The following is a 14,921-nucleotide window of genomic DNA, read 5'->3' as shown; positions in this document are numbered from 1 at the left end:
CCAAATTTTGATTGAATAGATATATACTAAGCTATATTTAGGGAGTTCGCAAACTCACAAGTTCAGCGGCTGCAGATTTAAACCTCCAAGTCATCTAGCAGACATTTGACAAATAAATGATTTGCAAGATCTTTATATAGTCATTTGCCTGAACAATTTAACTAATATCACATACATACTTCAGAGCATTAGATCATGTGCTGTTGCTACCTCTTACATGACAAAAATCTTACTCCCCTGAAAAACATGTAGACTCTATAAATAAGAACCACCTCATAAGCACTGTTCTTCATTCCTTAAATCCATTTAAGCATGTGGTCAAAAGAAAAGATAGTTCTAACTGTTGGAATTCTATCTTTTGTAGAAAGTACTTTTTTGCATGTGCAAGACTCTCAAGCACAATATATACTAATTTTGTGTAACCAAGACAACTATCGCATCTACTGTATAGATACTTATTGGAACAAGACTACAATGGGATTTTCAATTAGTTTAATACATATAAATATATAAAAGAACTACAGAAAAAAACCTAACTCATTTCCCATAGCTTAAATCTGATTTTGAACAAGAAGCAAGAGTTTGATATTCATCTCAGTCCTTGCCTTATTAGGAATTTTTAAATTCAGAGTACATCTGTGACTGATTTAAATTACTATACTACAATACTGCATACTGGGATTTCTTCCAAACTGCCATCTTGTACTTAAGCTGAAATCTCACTTTCCATTATTAAAAAATAACAGCTTCTAGCTGTTAAAATTATGAAGTAAATGTCAAAAGAGTTGGATGTATTTTAGCTGAGGCAAAAGTATTTGCTTAACTCTCAAAAAAAGCCTAAAATAAACCAAGAACTGCTTAATTCATCTTAATTCATCACTATTCATACTATTTGAATGACTACTTCACATTATTTCAGACATTAATCTCACTGATTTGCTATATTATCCCTTGCTTTGTAAGCTATTGAACAATTCCAAATACTACAGCAACAACTATGGCTTCAGAAGATATATTGAATAGACTGATACAACACTTGAGAGTATACCACTAGATAATCCTTCCGTTAATCCTAAATCAAGTAGTGATCCAGTAAAATATCTGAGACCCAGAGAACTAAGCAAGCTCCTGAATATATTTCAGTATCAATTATAAAGAACAAAGTTTAAAAAAACCAAAACAAACCAACCAACCAAACAAAAACCCCCAAACCACACAACATTCATATTTTGGATGCATACACAATCCTTTCTCAGTAACAACCTGTTCTGGGAACTTGCACAAACTTTCATTTTACCACAACCTAATCCTTGAAGATGAACCAACCATATTCCAACTCAAGTATAAAGAAACAAATTAACATTATACGGTTGATATTTTCTCTCTCTGGTACACACACATGTGCGTATACAAAAAGGAGTGCGAAAGGAAAATCGAAATTAACAATGTGAAAGAATGATTTAAGACAAAATGGTGAAAAATGCCTGCCTTTTTTCAACAGCGATTGCGTTGGAGTCTTTCCATCCTCCTCATCCTCTGGAACATGTTTAAAAATAAAAAATGAAAAGGTTAATTTCCTTTGTGATATTAATGAAAACACAACTATTTTATATTAAAAAAATGTAGAAAATAAAGATGTAGAATGAAATGGTTTTTCATATGAAAAAACAGTGTGTCCTAAGAATGACTTGTACTTAAAAAGAAACAAACCCAAAAACCAAATCCAAACATTTCTCACTTAACTATAAAGTCACTTTAAGCTTTTTCCTTAAAAATAGGTGTACTGGTTTCAGCTGGGATAGAGTTAATTTTCTTTCTAGTAGCTGGTATAGTGTTATGTTTTGAGTTCAGTATGAGAAGAATGTTGATAACACACTGATGTTTTCAGTTGTTGCTAAGTAGTGTTTAGGCTAAAGTCAAGCATTTTTCAGCTTCTCATGCCCAGCCAGCAAGAAGGCTGGAGGGGCACAAGAAGTTGGGAGGGGACACAGCCAGGGCAGCTGACCCAAAGTGGCCAAAGGGGTATTCCATACCATGTGATGTCACGTCCAGTATATAAACTGGGGGGAGTGGGGCTGGGGGGCTGTTGTGGTTTAACCCCATCCAGCAACTAAAGCACCACGCAGCTGCTCTATCACTCCATCTCCTCAACTGGACAGGGGAGACAAAATATAACAAAGAAGGGCTCATGGGTCGAGATAAGGACAGGGAGAGATCACTCAACCAATTACCATCACAGGCAAAACAGGCTCGACTTGGGGAAAATTAACTTAATATATTGCTATTCAACCAGAGTAGGGTAATGAGAAACAAAACCAAATCTTAAAACACCTTCCCCCCACCCCTCCCTTCTTCACGGGCACAGCTTCAGTCCCGCATTCTCTACCTACCCCCCCAGCAGCGCAGGGGGATGGGGAATGGGGGTTACGATCAGTTCATCACTGTGATGGGTTGACCCTGGCTGGTTGCCAGGTGCCCACCAAAGCCATTCTATCACTCCCCCTCCTCAGCTGGACAGGGGAGAGAAAATATAACAAAGAGCTTGTGGGTCGAGATAAGGACAGGAGAGATATCACTCATCACTTACCGTCACGGGCAAAACAGACTCAACTTGGGGAAAATTAACTTGCTTTATTACAAATCAACCAGAGTAGGGTAATGAGAAAAAAACCCGAATCTCAGAACACCTTCCCTCCACCCCTCCCTTCTTCCTGGGCTCAACTTCACTCCCGGCTTCTCTACCAACCCCCCCCAGCGGCACAGGGGGAACGGGGATGGGGTTTACGGTCAGTTCATCACACGTTGTTTTCTGCCGCTTCATCCTCCTCAGGGGGAGGACTCATCACACTCTTCCCTGCTCCAACGTGGGGTCCCACCCACGGGAGACAGTCCTCCACGAACTTCTCCAACGTGGGCCCTTCCCATGGGCTGCAGTTCTTCACGAACTGCTCCAGCATGGGTCCTTTCCACGGTGTGCAGTCCTTCAGGAGCACACTGCTCCAGCGTGGGTCCCCCACGGGGTCACAAGTCCTGCCAGAAAACCTGCTCTGTGGGCTCCTCTCTCCACAGATCCGCAGGTCCTGCCAGGAGCCTGCTCCAGCGCAGGGTTCCCACGGGGTCACAGCCTCCTTCGGGAAACCCACCTGCTCTGGCGTGGGGTCCTCCACGGGCTGCAGGTGGATATCTGCTCCACCGTGGACCTCCATGGACTGCAGGGGGACAGCCTGCCTCACCATGGTCTTCACCACGGGCAGCAGGGGAATCTCTGCTCCGGCACCTGGAGCATCTCCTCCCCCTCCTTCTTCACTGACCTTGGTGTCCGCAGAGTTGTTTCTCTTACATGTTCTCACTCCTCTCTCCGGCTGCCGAATCTGCCTGTCCCAACTTTTTTTTTTCTTCTTAAAAATGTTATCACAGAGGCGTTACCGCTATCGCTGATTGGCTCGGCCTTGGCCGGCGGCGGGTCCGTCTCAGAGCTGGTATTGGCTTTCTCTTGAACACAGGGGAAGCTTCTAGCAGCTTCTTACAGAAGCCACCCCTGTAACCCCCCCCGGCTACCAAAACCTTGCCAACAAAACCAATACAATCACACATTGTCTCTGACGCTTCATCCTCTTCAGGGCCAGGACTCCTCACGCTCTTCCCCTGCTCCAGCGTGGGGTCCCTCCAACAGGAGACAGTCCTCCACGAACTTCTCCAACGTGGGTCCTTCCCACGGGCTGCAGTTCTTCACGAACTGCTCCAGCATGGGTCCCTTCCACAGGGTGCAGTCCTTCAGGAGCACACTGCTCCAGCGTGGGTCCCCCACGGGGTCACAAGTCCTGCCAGAAAACCTGCTCCAACGTGGGCTCCCCTCTCCACAGGTCCACAGGTCCTGCCAGGAGCCTGCTCCAGCGCAGGCTTCCCATGGGGTCACAGCCTCCTTCGGGGGCATCCACCTGCTGTGGTGTGGGGTCCTCCACGGGCTGCAGGTGGAGATCTGCTCCACCATTAACCTCCATGGGCTGCAGGAGAACAGCCTGCCTCACCATGGTCTTCACCACAGGCTGCAGGGGAATCTCTGCTCCGGCACCTGGAGCACCTCCTCCCCCTCCTTCTTCACTGACCTTGGTGTCTGCAGAGTTGTTTCTCTCACATATTCTCACCCCTCTCTCTGGCTGCAGTTTCTGTGCTGCTGCAACTTTTTTCCCTTCTTACATATGTTATCCCAGAGGCGCTACCAGCGTTGCTCATTGGCTCGGCCTTGGCCAGCGGCGGGTCTGTCTTGGAGCCAGCTGGCATTGGCTCTGTCAGACATAGGGGAAGCTTCTAGCAGCTTCTCACAGAAGCCACCCCTGTAGCCTCCCCGCTACTAAAATCTTGCCACGCCAATCCCATACAGGGGTGGATCACTGCTTGGGAACTAACTGGGCATCGGTCCATGAGTGGTGATCAACTCCATTGTGCATCACCTGTTCTGTATATTCCAATTCTTTTATTATTATTATTGTCATTTTATTATTGTTATTATTATCCTTATTAATTTCTTCCTTTCTGTTCTATTAAACTGTTGTTATCTCAACATATGAGTTTTACCTTTTTTTTCACGATTCTCTCCCCCATCCCACTGGGTGGGGGGGAAATGAGTGAGTGGCTGCATGGTGTTTAGTTGCTGGCTGGGGTTAAACCACAAGAGGAAAGTCATTTAATGTCAAAGTATCCTGAATTATTTGTGTCTGTTAATATGCATATAATAAAATATTGTAGTCTGAGGTAAAGAACCCTTCACAAATTTAGCAGCACTTTCAATATATAGCTGTGGCCTGCTTCTCATCAATCTCATTAACTATTTAAAACCAAAAAAATAATCCATTGTACTTCGTAGTCTACCAATTATTTTATTTAGAGGCCTAGAGCTCAAATATTTATTTTATGTACTGGTAAATTCTAAAACAAAATACTTAAATGATTAAACATCAATGGCTAGAAAAGCATGAGACACTTCTGTTCCCACAAAAAAACCCCAACCTTATCTAATTCCTTGGGGGAAGGTGGGGGAGGGAATGAAAAAAGAACCAGAGAGAGAAAGAGTGAGAATTCAAGTTTCATTGCTAACTAGAAAGTTACCTTTATGTAGAACAGGAGTTTTTTCACTGGATGACAGAACAAAAGCTATAGAAAAAGCATCTGTCTCGGCCTTCTTGCTATAATCCACTTTTACTATGACATCCTTGGAACATGGAGATTTTTCTTGGAATGACAATATCTCTTCTTTTAGTAAGCAAAGAAACACTTTATAAACCACTTATCTGTGCCAAACGGTATCAGAGATACGTGACTATACTGGCAAAGTTCACAATTGGTTAAACTATACTACAACTGCCATGCTATGGAAAACAACAAAAACTTATATCAACTGATTCAAAGTACAAAGAGGCTCCTCCTTTGAAAATAGCTTTAGATTCCTGCTACTTCCCAGATTTTTGGTGTCTATTGCATTACCATAGGCTAATCATAAAACAGAGCTAGCTACTAATGAGGAAGTACAAACTTCATGTTTATATTATGTGCATCTTTTAAAAATGTAAAAATATGAAGACACAGTACCTCTGACATAAACAGAATTTGAAAAAGTAAGAACTAAATGGAAACATTGGCTAGAAATGTTTCTTATTTTAGCAAAAATTTCCCCCCTTTGATCAAAGGAAAAGCCTCTAGGAAAAAAAAAAAGACAGACTTTAATAGAAGAAACACTAACTACAGATACCAGAATAACGTTAACTAAGCATCTGTATAGAGAAAAAGCTTTTCAAGTGTTGCTAATGGAACTCTACTGCTGACAAGATGACTTAAGTATGAAATGTGTGGTAAAGGTATCACATTCTCTGCTATTATATTAATGGAGTCACACTACTAATTCTATCTGACATTGAGACCCTGTTTTTTGTTTAAAAATATTGGGGGGGGGGGGGTTGGTACAACATTTTCCATGCAAAAGGAGAAAAAATATAAACCCTAACCCAAGTGGAGGATGAGCCTTAGACAAGGCCCCAGCCATGGCCCAGACCACCAAGTTTTCTTCCAGGCTTGGCTTCAGTTGAGCTACTTGATGGTTGAGTTCAAGCAAACTCAACACAGACCCCAGTGGATACTAATAAGACTTTTCTGACACCTTGGAGTTATGCTTTCCCAGTCGTCTTAGCAGTGTCCTGTGTGAACAACAAGCTGCTCCTTGCTGTTTTTCTCATACTGCTTTGCCCTCTTGCACACAGCAACAAGTTCTCTGCCTCCCTCTAAATCCTAACACCCTTGTATATTTCCAGGGAAGGAAAAACCATCCCCGCTTTCCACAGGGTGCCACCTACACAGCATGAGTTGCATGTCCTGTACTCGGCACTGGTGAGGCTGCACCTTGAGTCCTGTGTTCAGTTTTGGGCCCCTCACTCCAGGAAAGACATTGAGGTGCTGGAGCATGTCCAGAGAAGGGCAACAAAGCTGGTGAGGGGCCTGGAGCACAAGTCTTATGAGGAGCGGCTGAGGGAACTGGGGTTGTTTAGTCTGGAGAAAAGGAGGCTGAGGGGAGACCTTATCGCTCTCTACAACTACCTGAAAGGAGGTTGTAGTGAGGTGGGTACTGGTCTCTTCTATCAATTAACTAGTGATAGAACGAGAGGAAATGGCCTCAAGTTGCGCCAGGGGAGGTTTAGATTGGATATTAGAAAAAAATTCTTTACTGAAAGGGTTGTCAGGCATTGGAACAGGCTGCCCAGGGAAGTGGTTGAGTCACCATCCCTGGAGGTATTTAAAAAACACATATACGAGGCACTTCAAGACATGGTTTAGTGGGCATGATGGTGTTGGGTTGACAGTTGGACTCGATGATCTTAAAGGCCTTTTCCAACCTAAACGATTCTATGATTCTATGATTCTATGTCACAAGCAGTCTTCCTCATTGTAGCAACACTGCATGGAGCAGGCTGCAAACAAATCACACATTATTAATTCAGTAGACAGTTGCCAACAAAGTTCACAGGCTTACTTCATGATTCTGCTCGAATTCAACTAAAATTATGCTAGTCGGCTTAAGACAACTACCTACAAAGTGCAACCAAGTCTTCTACATTGAAAATACAAAACCTTTCCAAACATAAGATAGACTACTGTTGAGGTCTCTAAGTTGCTGAGGTTAGGGGGAAAAATACATAACATAGAATTATTGGATCATGCAACTTTTGCTAAATTATTTTCTTAATTTCTAGACATGGGTCTTAAGTACTTGATATCCATTTGGTAGCCTCTTTACTTTCTTTCAGTAACATATTAAGTCATTGGGAAGCAAGTACATACAGCTTACAAATACAGATCATTGTATATATATAAAACCAAGTTCTGTTGCTGAACATAGGGTATACTTCTTATAGATGTCAGGCTGTGTTAGGTTTCTGTGGCAAGGTTTTTGGTAGCGGGGAGGCTGCAAGGGTGGCTTCTGTGAGAAGATGCCAGAAGCTGCCCCCATGTCAGACAGAGCCAGTTCCAGCCTGCTCCAAGTTGGACTGGCCGATGACCAAAGCTCAGCAAATCAGCGACAGTGGTAGTGCCTCTGTGATAACATATTTAAGAAATGGTAAAAAATGCTGTGAAACAGCAGATGGAAGAGAGAGGAGTGAGAATATGTGAGAGAAACAACCCTGCAGACACCAAGGTCAGTGAGGAAGGAGGGGGAGGAGGTGCTCCAGGTGCTGGAGCAGAGATTCCCCTGCAGCCTGTGGTGAAGACCATGGTGAGGCAGGCTGTCCCCCTGCAGCCCATGGAGGTTAACAGTGGAGCAGATATCCACCTGCAGCCCATGGAGGACCACACGTCGGAGCAGGTGGATATGCCCTGGAGAAAGCTGCAGCCCATGGAGATCCCACACTGGAGCAGTATCCTAGTAGGAACTGCGGCCCACAGAGAGGAGGCCATGCTGGAGCAGGTTTTCTGGCAGGACTTGTGACCCCGTGGGGGACCCACGCTGGAGCAGTCCATTCCTGAAGGACTACACCCCGTGGAAAGGACCCATGCTGGAGAAGTTCTTGAAGAACTGCAGCCCATGGGAAGGACTCACATTGGAGAAGTTCATGAAAGACTGTATCCTGTGGGAGAGACCCCAAGCTGGAGCAGGGGAAGAGCATGAGGAAGAAGGAGCAGCAGAGATGAAGAGTTATGAACTGACAGCAACCCCCATTCCCCATCTCCCTGTGCCGCTCGGGGGGAGGAGGTAGAAGAGTTGGGAGTGAAGCTGTGCCTGTGAAGAAGGTGGGGGTGGGGGGAAGGTGTTTTTAGATTTGTTCTCATTTCACATTATCCTACTCTGTTATTAATTGGCAATAAATTAAATTAATCTTCCCCAAGTCGAGTCTGTTTTGCCCATGACGATAATTGGTGAGTGATCTCCCTGTCCTTATCTCAATCCATGAGCTTTTCTTTGTATTTTCTCCCCCTGTCCAGTTGAGGAGGGGGGGTGATAGAGCTGCTTGGTGGGCACCTGGCAGCTATCCAAGGTCAACCCACACAGGCTTATTAATTTAAATGATTTTTTTTCTATGAAAAGAGTGGGTTTGGGTTTTTGTTAAAAAAAAATAGAAATCTTCATTTAACAGCTTCAGAAAGTGGTGTTTAAAAGAACAGCTATTTGCCAGAGGAAACAAAATAAATCTTACCTTGTCCCTGAAGGTGAGATATGTCCAAGCCCTCTTTTAGGCGGATGACAACTACACCATACTGGATGTCAAAGGCATCACTACACAAAAGAAACAGTAATAAAACACTTTTATAACCTTTCCTTTCCCAAGAAGCCTACTTTATGCATCCTTTTTGAACAAATTTTAGAGACTAAACTCCATTTAAGTTTGTTACAATTTCATTTTCATTTCCAAACTATCAACTGCATTATTGAACTGAACACCATGTCCTGAAAAGCAACATACATAAAGGTTATCTGATCCCTTTTCTTTCTCTCCTATATAAAATGGTGATTAAATAAAAGAAACACGAACAAGTCAGTCGAGTTCTGCAGAGATGATGACAAAATACACTGGGAGATCTAAATTTTGATTCCTCCCATCAAAAACGGGCTTTATTTCAAGTACATCTCCTTGATCTGCAGACTACACATTTCTGAAGTGTTCCAAAACATTTGGGGATTAAAAAAAGATATGAAATTTTAATTCAGAATCAAATTAGATACAAGTATAATGTGCTTATTTCCATTATATCTGATGGGGGAAGGAATTCTCTCCATTAAAAAGGAAATTAAGAGGAAAAACTTCATTACTGTAGAAACAAGCAATAAGCTTGAATAAATGACTGAATAAAAGTCTGAGTAAAAGGAAAAACAAAAAAGCCAAGACTTAAAAGATAAAAATACAAACTTAATCATATCATACAGTTTGCATTAGCCATTAAGCATCAACACTTTAAATATAGATACCTCTTTACAAACAACTATAATTCAGAGAAATCCCATGTCCTTTCCTCAGAGAGAAATCCCACAAGATTTCACTCATTAAATGCTTTTCTTTAAAAGTAGTAAGACTTAATGAGAAATGTTCAAAGTATCAACATATTCTATAATAAATGCAATAAAAACTGAGTATGGTGTAAGAAGAAAATGTTTTGCCCATCAGTGGACATTTTTAATACATTAATTTGTTAAATCTCTACAGATGTGTTTCTATTGTGCATTTCAGAAATTTTCAAAATTCAAACTTCAAAAATATGCTTGACCTACAGTTACTACCTCCTGAGGTTTTTCTGTTGTGGATGTGGAGAGCCACATGACTTTCTGGCCCTAAGAGTTCCTCCAGCACAAGACATTCCAAATCAATATGGAGGGGGTGGGGTGTGGAGTATGGATCCCACACCCACAAAGAAAAAGCAACCAACTTTTTCCCTTATTTTTCACTGCCTTTGGTGCATTTTTCTTAAGGACCCAGGGTGGTGGTACTGGTGGTGGGAGAGGTTTTGGGTTTTTTTTCACTCCCCCCCCTTTTTTTTTTAAATCTCTACCTGTAATCCTACATCCCTTCTTTCTTTTGAAGGCACAGTAACCGACAAGGGTAAAGCACAAGTAAAACAGGTTAAATAGCATATAACAATGTCCTGGTTTCAGCTGGGATAGAGTTAATTTTCTTTCTAGTAGCTGGTATAGTGTTATGTTTTGGGTTCAGTATGAAAAGAATGTTGATAACACACTGATGTTTTCAGTTGTTGCTAAGTAGTGTTTAGTCTAAAGTCAAGGATTTTTCAGCTTCTCATGCCCAGCCAGCAAGAAGGCTGGAGGGGCACAAGAAGTTGGGAGGGGACACAGCCAGGGCAGCTGACCCAAAGTGGCCAAAGGAATATTCCATACCATGTGATGTCACGTCCAGTATATAAACTGGGGGGAGTTGGCCTAGGGTGGATCACTGCTCGGGAACTAACTGGGCATCGGTCAGCAGGTGGTTAGCAATTGCATTGTGCATCACTTGTATATTCCAAGCCTTTTATTATTATTATTAGTGTCATTTTATTATTATTATTATTATTATCATTATTATTTTCTTCTTTTCTGTTCTATTAAATCGTTCTTATCTCAACCCACGAGTTTTACTTCTTTTCCCGATTCTCTCCCCCATTGCACTGGGTAGGGGGGAAGTGAGTGAGTGGCTGTGTGGTGCTTAGTTGATGGCTGGGGTTAAACCATGACAAACAACAACAACAAAATAATCTCTGTAAGTGCAAGTGTGAGAAGCAAGTTTTGTTTTTCTTAAATATGTTTGTAGTTGAAAGGTATTCTATTAATTTTTTCAACCAGAAGTGGTCAGACTTTCACAACTGACAAATTACACTGGGATTTCCTTTCCCATCTCCTTGTTGGCTACTGTATTACTTTGTGTGTCCAGTGCTGTGTATCATTTATAACAAATATTTCTGGTGGGTTGACCCTGGCTGGATGCCAGGTGTCCACCAAAGCCGCTCTATCACTCCGTCTCCTCAACTGGACAGGGGAGACAAAATATAATGAAAGGCTCATGGTCGAGATAAGGACAGGGAGAGATTACTCACCAATTACGGTCATGGGCAAAACAGGCTCGACTTGGGGAAAATTAACTTAATTTATTGCCAATCAAACCAGAGTAGGGTAATGAGAAACAAAACTAAATCTTAAAACACCTTCCCCCCACCCCTCCCTTCTTCATGGGCACAGCTTCACTCCCAACTCTTCTACCTCCTCCCCCCGAGCGGCACAGGGGGATGGGGAATGGGGGTTACGATCAGTTCATCACATGTTGTCTCTACCGCTCCTTCCTCCTCAGGGCCAGGACTCCTCACACTCTTCCCCTGCTCCAGCGTGGGGTCCCTCCCACAGGAGACGGTTCTCCATGAACTTCTCCAACGTGAGTTCTTCCCACGGGCTGCAGTTCTTCACAAACTGCTCCAGCATGGGTCCCTTCCACAGGGTGCAGTCCTTCAGGAGCACACTGCTCCAGCGTGGGTCCCCCACGGGGTCACAAGTCCTGCCAGAAAACCTGCTCCAATGTGGGCTACTCTCTCCACTGGGTCACAGGTCCTGCCAGGAGTGTGCTCCAGCGCAGGCTTCCCATGGGGTCACAGCCTCCTTCGGGCGGATTCCGCCTGCTGTGGTGTGGGGTCCTCCACGGGCTGCAGGTGGATATCTGCTCCACTGTTAACCTCCATGGGCTGCAGGAGAACAGCCTGCCTCACCATGGTCTTCACCATGGGCTGGAGGGGAATCTCTGCTCCGGCACCTGGAGCACGTCCTCCCCCTCCTTCTTCACTGACCTTGGTGTCTGCAGGGTTGTTTCTCTCACATATTCTCACCCCTCTCTCTGGCTGCAGTTTCTGTGCTGCTGCAACTTTTTTCCCTTCTTACATATGTTATCCCAGAGGCGCTACCAGCGTTGCTCATTGGCTCGGCCTTGGCCAGCGGCGGGTCTGTCTTGGAGCCAGCTGGCATTGGCTCTGTCAGACATAGGGGAAGCTTCTAGCAGCTTCTCACAGAAGCCACCCCTGTAGCTCCCCCGCTACCAAAACCTTGCCACGCAAACCCAATACAATATTCTACTTATTATAGCACAAGGTTTGACTGGAAAATGAAAATTTAGCATGAGTTTATTCATTTTCTAGACTTAATCTCCAAAGACTGTAACTCTTAATTAAATCTCAGACCACTGCCACAATGCTGTCTATATGCAGAAAGGGTTATTAAATAGAAATTTAACCTGTTCAAACTGTAAAACAGCTGATTATTAATTTCCATATCAGAAAAAATACTGTATTGAAGATTGTTGGATCAGCAATGTGGAAAATTGGAAAGCATCTGAAAGCATGTAGAAGAAAGCTTGTGTAACTAATCTTTTTGAGATAAAAATTCTTTGACTTATGTTTCATTTCAGTTCATTTGCTATTAAGAGTTATCCACATTTCTGCATTTTCTACTTACTGGAGTAAATTTATATAGGTCTCAACATCTCTAATGTCAGCTTGTCTCCAGTTTCTCTTAAATCCAAGAACAAGGGTGTTAGGTCTCATTCTACCCAGACCAGCAGCCTAAGGAGAACACAAATTATTTTTTAAAACTAAAAGTTACTGAAGCAACTAAAGGGTTTCCCTTTTTTTTTTTTAAGCATACAAGTATTTTTAAAAGTTTTAGGAAAATTTTGCATAATGAAAATACTTCAACATGCAAGTATAAAAACATTTAATTTTTTTATGTTCATCCTCACCACTTCCATTAAAAAAAAAACAGAGGAGACAGGTGTACCTGCATTAAATACTGTCCTCCATCCCTCAAATCCTCCGCATGCACTGGTGCATAGAAGGCCTTCATCTTGTTTTTAATAAGCCATTGCTGATATTTGGCCAGATCACTTAACCGTTCCTTCACTGCTTGCCTCTGAGAACCCTTTCAAAAGAAGGAAATGAAGGGGGAGAGGGAACAAGAAATATGAGTATCAGTAGTAATAAAGCACATTTTTTTTATTTCACTGCTAGAATCCAAATCAAACTTGAAGAACCTCAAAACATGCTTCTTAAAGAGTGAACCACATTCTCATTTTTAGGATGAGGATTCCTCAACCTTAAACATTCTTGTTCCTGCAGAGCACAACCACTTCACCAGCTTGTGGCATAAGCTTGTCCTCCAAAGCATAACATAATTTTAAAAGAAAAGGGCTCTGTAACAAAATATACATGGATATAAGATGACTTAATATTAGGTTTTATGGGACTATTTGTTTCAAGCTGTACTAAAATTGATTTTGCCTACATTTATACATAATCCTACTATTGCTCCCTCCTACCGCTATTTCAGAAAGCTTTCGTCACAGTAGTCTCTCTACTGGAGCTCTATGAAAACTGTTTCTGGTGAGATTCAGTACAACATATGGAAGCACAACATGAAGTCTGCATTGCTAATCCAAGATCAGACTGTGGAAGCAGGTTAGAGGAGCAAAAAGCAACAGCTGCCTGAGACATTAAGACTACCACTGCGTTCTATTTACCATGAAGGGAGATTTAGAACTGGCTCAGTCTCTTATGTTTCTTACAAAACCAGTAATTTGACTCAGTTACCTACACTTCTTCTGTGGACTGCTAGCTTCCACATAGCTATCAAACCCACTCAAATTACCAAGATTTTAAATTGCATTATCACTTTATATTACTATTTATTTTTACATTGTTCTACCATTTTATGATCTGGGAAAATATCCAGATGAAAGACTGAGATCTGCAGCTTGATTAAGACCAGTCCCAAATATTTCTGCTTCTAGTCTGTTTCATATTCCGGTTTCAACCATTCTGTGTCTGAATGTATTGCCATGAGTCTTACAGCTTTGGAGAAAGCTACCTTTAAGATTTGACTCTTCATTTAAACTAAAGAAAAAAAGCCACAATTTACAAGTTTCAGCTGCAATTTTTGAGAATCCAAGTTTCCTCATTCATACAAAGCTAATCAAGTCTCCATGTATTTGCTTATGATAAATCGCAGCCTTTGTGGTAACATGTCTGAGATAGGAATGTGTGGTGGGTTGACCCTGGCTGGAGGCCAGGTGCCCACCAAGGCCGCTCTATCACTCCATCTCCTCAACTGGACAGGGGAGACAAAATATAACAAAGGGCTCATGGGTCGAGATAAGGACAGGGAGAGATCACTCAACCAATTACCATCAAGGGGAAAACAGACTCGACTTGGGGAAAATTAACTTAATATATTGCTATTCAACCAGAGTAGGGTAATGAGAAACAAAACCAAATCTTAAAACACCTTCCATGCCACCCCTCCCTTCTTCACGGGCACAGCTTCACTCCCGCATTCTCTACCTACCCCCCCAGCGGCGCAGGGGGATGGGGAATGGGGGTTATGATCATTTCATCACACATTGTCTCTGCCGCTTCATCTTCTTCGGGGCTAGGACTCCTCACACTCTTCCCCTGCTCCAGCATGGGTCCCCCACAGGGTCACAAGTCCTGCCAGAAAACCTGCTCCAACGTGGGCACCTCTCTCCACGGGTCCACAGGTCCTGCCAGGAGCCTGCTCCAGCGCAGGCTTCCCATGGGGTCACAGCCTCCTTCGGGGGCATCCACCTGCTCTGGTGTGGGGTCCTCCACGGGCTGCAGGTGGATATCTGCTCCACCATTAACCTCCATGGGCTGCAGGAGAACAGCCTGCCTCACCATGGTCTTCACCACAGGCTGCAGGGGAATCTCTGCTCCGGCACCTGGAGCACGTCCTCCCCCTCCTTCTTCACTGACCTTGGTGTCTGCAGAGTTGTTTCTCTCACATATTCTCACCCCTCTCTCTGGCTGCAGTTTCTGTGCTGCTGCAACTTTTTTCCCTTCTTACATATGTTATCCCAGAGGCGCTACCAGCGTTGCTCATTGGCACGGCCTTGGCCAGC

The 14,921-nt window shown here is 43.2% G+C and overlaps 1 protein-coding gene across 7 annotated transcripts in view; it reads right to left on the bottom strand.

Annotated features, from left to right (window-relative positions):
- LOC121232943 (solute carrier family 12 member 2-like) overlaps positions 1 to 14,921 on the bottom strand; it is a 118,065-nt gene that overhangs the window by 18,622 nt on the left and 84,522 nt on the right. For 4 of the 7 annotated variants that reach the window (XM_041121453.1, XM_041121454.1, XM_041121456.1 and 1 more), the window contains 4 exons: positions 12,785 to 12,925; positions 12,464 to 12,570; positions 8,679 to 8,758; positions 1,489 to 1,536 (listed from right to left, as the gene is read on the bottom strand). In XM_041121453.1, the coding sequence (XP_040977387.1) occupies positions 1,489 to 1,536; positions 8,679 to 8,758; positions 12,464 to 12,570; positions 12,785 to 12,925 (376 nt within the window). Of the gene's footprint in view, positions 1 to 1,488; positions 1,537 to 5,106; positions 5,251 to 8,678; positions 8,759 to 12,463; positions 12,571 to 12,784; positions 12,926 to 14,921 lie in introns of all 7 variants that reach the window. The other 3 variants (XM_041121459.1, XM_041121458.1, XM_041121455.1) reach the window with 3 other exon arrangements.

Source organism: Aquila chrysaetos (assembly GCF_900496995.4).
Source record: "Aquila chrysaetos chrysaetos chromosome W unlocalized genomic scaffold, bAquChr1.4 W_unloc_2, whole genome shotgun sequence".
In the NCBI taxonomy this organism is placed as follows: Eukaryota; Metazoa; Chordata; class Aves; order Accipitriformes; family Accipitridae; genus Aquila; species Aquila chrysaetos.
The sequence above is the reverse complement of the archived record's forward strand: the minus strand, read 5'-3'. Positions and strand labels throughout refer to the sequence as shown.